Source organism: Atta cephalotes (assembly GCF_000143395.1).
Source record: "Atta cephalotes unplaced genomic scaffold scaffold00009, whole genome shotgun sequence".
In the NCBI taxonomy this organism is placed as follows: Eukaryota; Metazoa; Arthropoda; class Insecta; order Hymenoptera; family Formicidae; genus Atta; species Atta cephalotes.
This window is the reverse complement of record NW_012130073.1, coordinates 4568074-4569731: the sequence shown is the minus strand read 5'-3', so window position 1 is coordinate 4569731 and position 1658 is coordinate 4568074. Positions and strand designations below refer to the sequence as shown.

At 23.9% G+C, this 1658-nt stretch overlaps 1 protein-coding gene across 1 annotated transcript in view; it reads right to left on the bottom strand.

Moving 5' to 3' along the window:
• Positions 1-1044: 1044 nt before the first annotated feature.
• LOC105627649 (tachykinin-like peptides receptor 86C) overlaps positions 1045-1658 on the bottom strand; it is a 50550-nt gene continuing 49936 nt past the window's right edge. The window contains exon 7 of the mRNA XM_012208927.1: positions 1045-1172. Within this exon, the coding sequence (XP_012064317.1) occupies positions 1045-1172 (128 nt within the window). The remainder of the gene's footprint in view (positions 1173-1658) is intronic.

The window sequence follows — 1658 nt, the reverse complement described above, 5'->3', positions numbered from 1 at the left end:
CTAAAATGTTATTTAGTGAGAAAATTAGAAAATTATCTTAAAGTTGTATAAAATGTTCAAATGAATTGTTATTTTATTTTCGAACATTTTAGCACGGCGTAATTCATTAATAAAACTTCAAAATTTATAACGAGCTGTCATGCGCGCTAATGAGATTAATAATTTTGCATATAGAATGACATGATACAAAACAATAATTTAGCAAACAAAAAATAATAAAGAAAAGACGATAACAATGTTGTTTTGACAAAGTAATGTTGCTTCGAAGTATTTGATAATTGAAATGCTTGTAGGTACATAAGCAATTAAAAGATTTACTTCAAATTTATTGCGAATATGAAATCAAACGTCAATAAAAATATTTTTGCAAAATATCAATTATATTTTAATATACTTAAATTATATTTGTGACAAATAATATACGTTTAATATATTAAATATTTCTGAAGTTAAAAAGGTAATGTTAGAAAGGTAAGTCTTATTAAAATAACATTTATAAGTATATATGATATACATTTATAAGTATATATGATATACGAAATGTACGTATTATATATAACGAATTACGTATATTACATATGCTACGTACATTACGTATATTGCGTATGTTACGTATTACGTATATAACGAATCATGATTATTATATATTTTATAATATGTACAGAATTTTGTTGTCATAATATAATGATAACAGTTCGGAGAAAGTATAGAATATTATCAATATCATCAATATACAAGACGTATATCTATTATATAATTACATTTTTAAATACACATTTTTAAATTTTATATTTGAATATTACAAATAACATCGAACTTTTTGGTTACATTTCTGTCAGTCTCATTTATGAATAAGAAAATAATCTTTAAAAAGAGAAGATACAATATTGTACTTACTAATAGTAACTCATTATTGTTAACCATTCAATATGCAATCAGAACTGCGTTATAACATTTGGTTCATAACGAAGTTCTTTGTAAAGCACGAAAATGGTAATATGATATCTGGAATGTTGTTTTCGTAATATATATTTAAGTTAAAATTCAAATTATAGCAACATCCTCTTTAACATTTAGTCCCTCACTCATTGTTCGAGTATTCATTTTAAAAGTTTGTATCTGGCTTTCTGCCACGCTTTGTCGCCACCTGACTGAAGTAGATTTAAAACGACCTGGAAACAAAATAAAATGCGCAAGTTTAAATGTCTGCAAATGTCTACAATTTACTCTTGACAACCTATATTATGGAAAATTCCATTTCTTGCTGAGTATAAATTTGCATTGAGAAATTATATTTTTTGAATTTGAATTTGAATTTTTTATTATCCGAATTTATTAATTATTTTTCACACTCAAAAGGGATAAAGTTGTAATATTATTCACAAGCATTACATGTAATATTTTAACAATATATATTTGCAATACTATAGAAGTACGTACATATATTTGCAATACTAGAACTATGTATTTTCCAATAGCATTCCCTCTGACTAATCTGAGCCGTAAATTACGATGATTGAAGTAGGAAACAACAAATTGATGTATAAATTGGTTTACGCCTGGTCATTTCAAACCCATTTTGAATTTAAAAATTCTTTAACAATTTTCTAATTTTTATTTTATATATATATATATATATATATATATATATATAATAA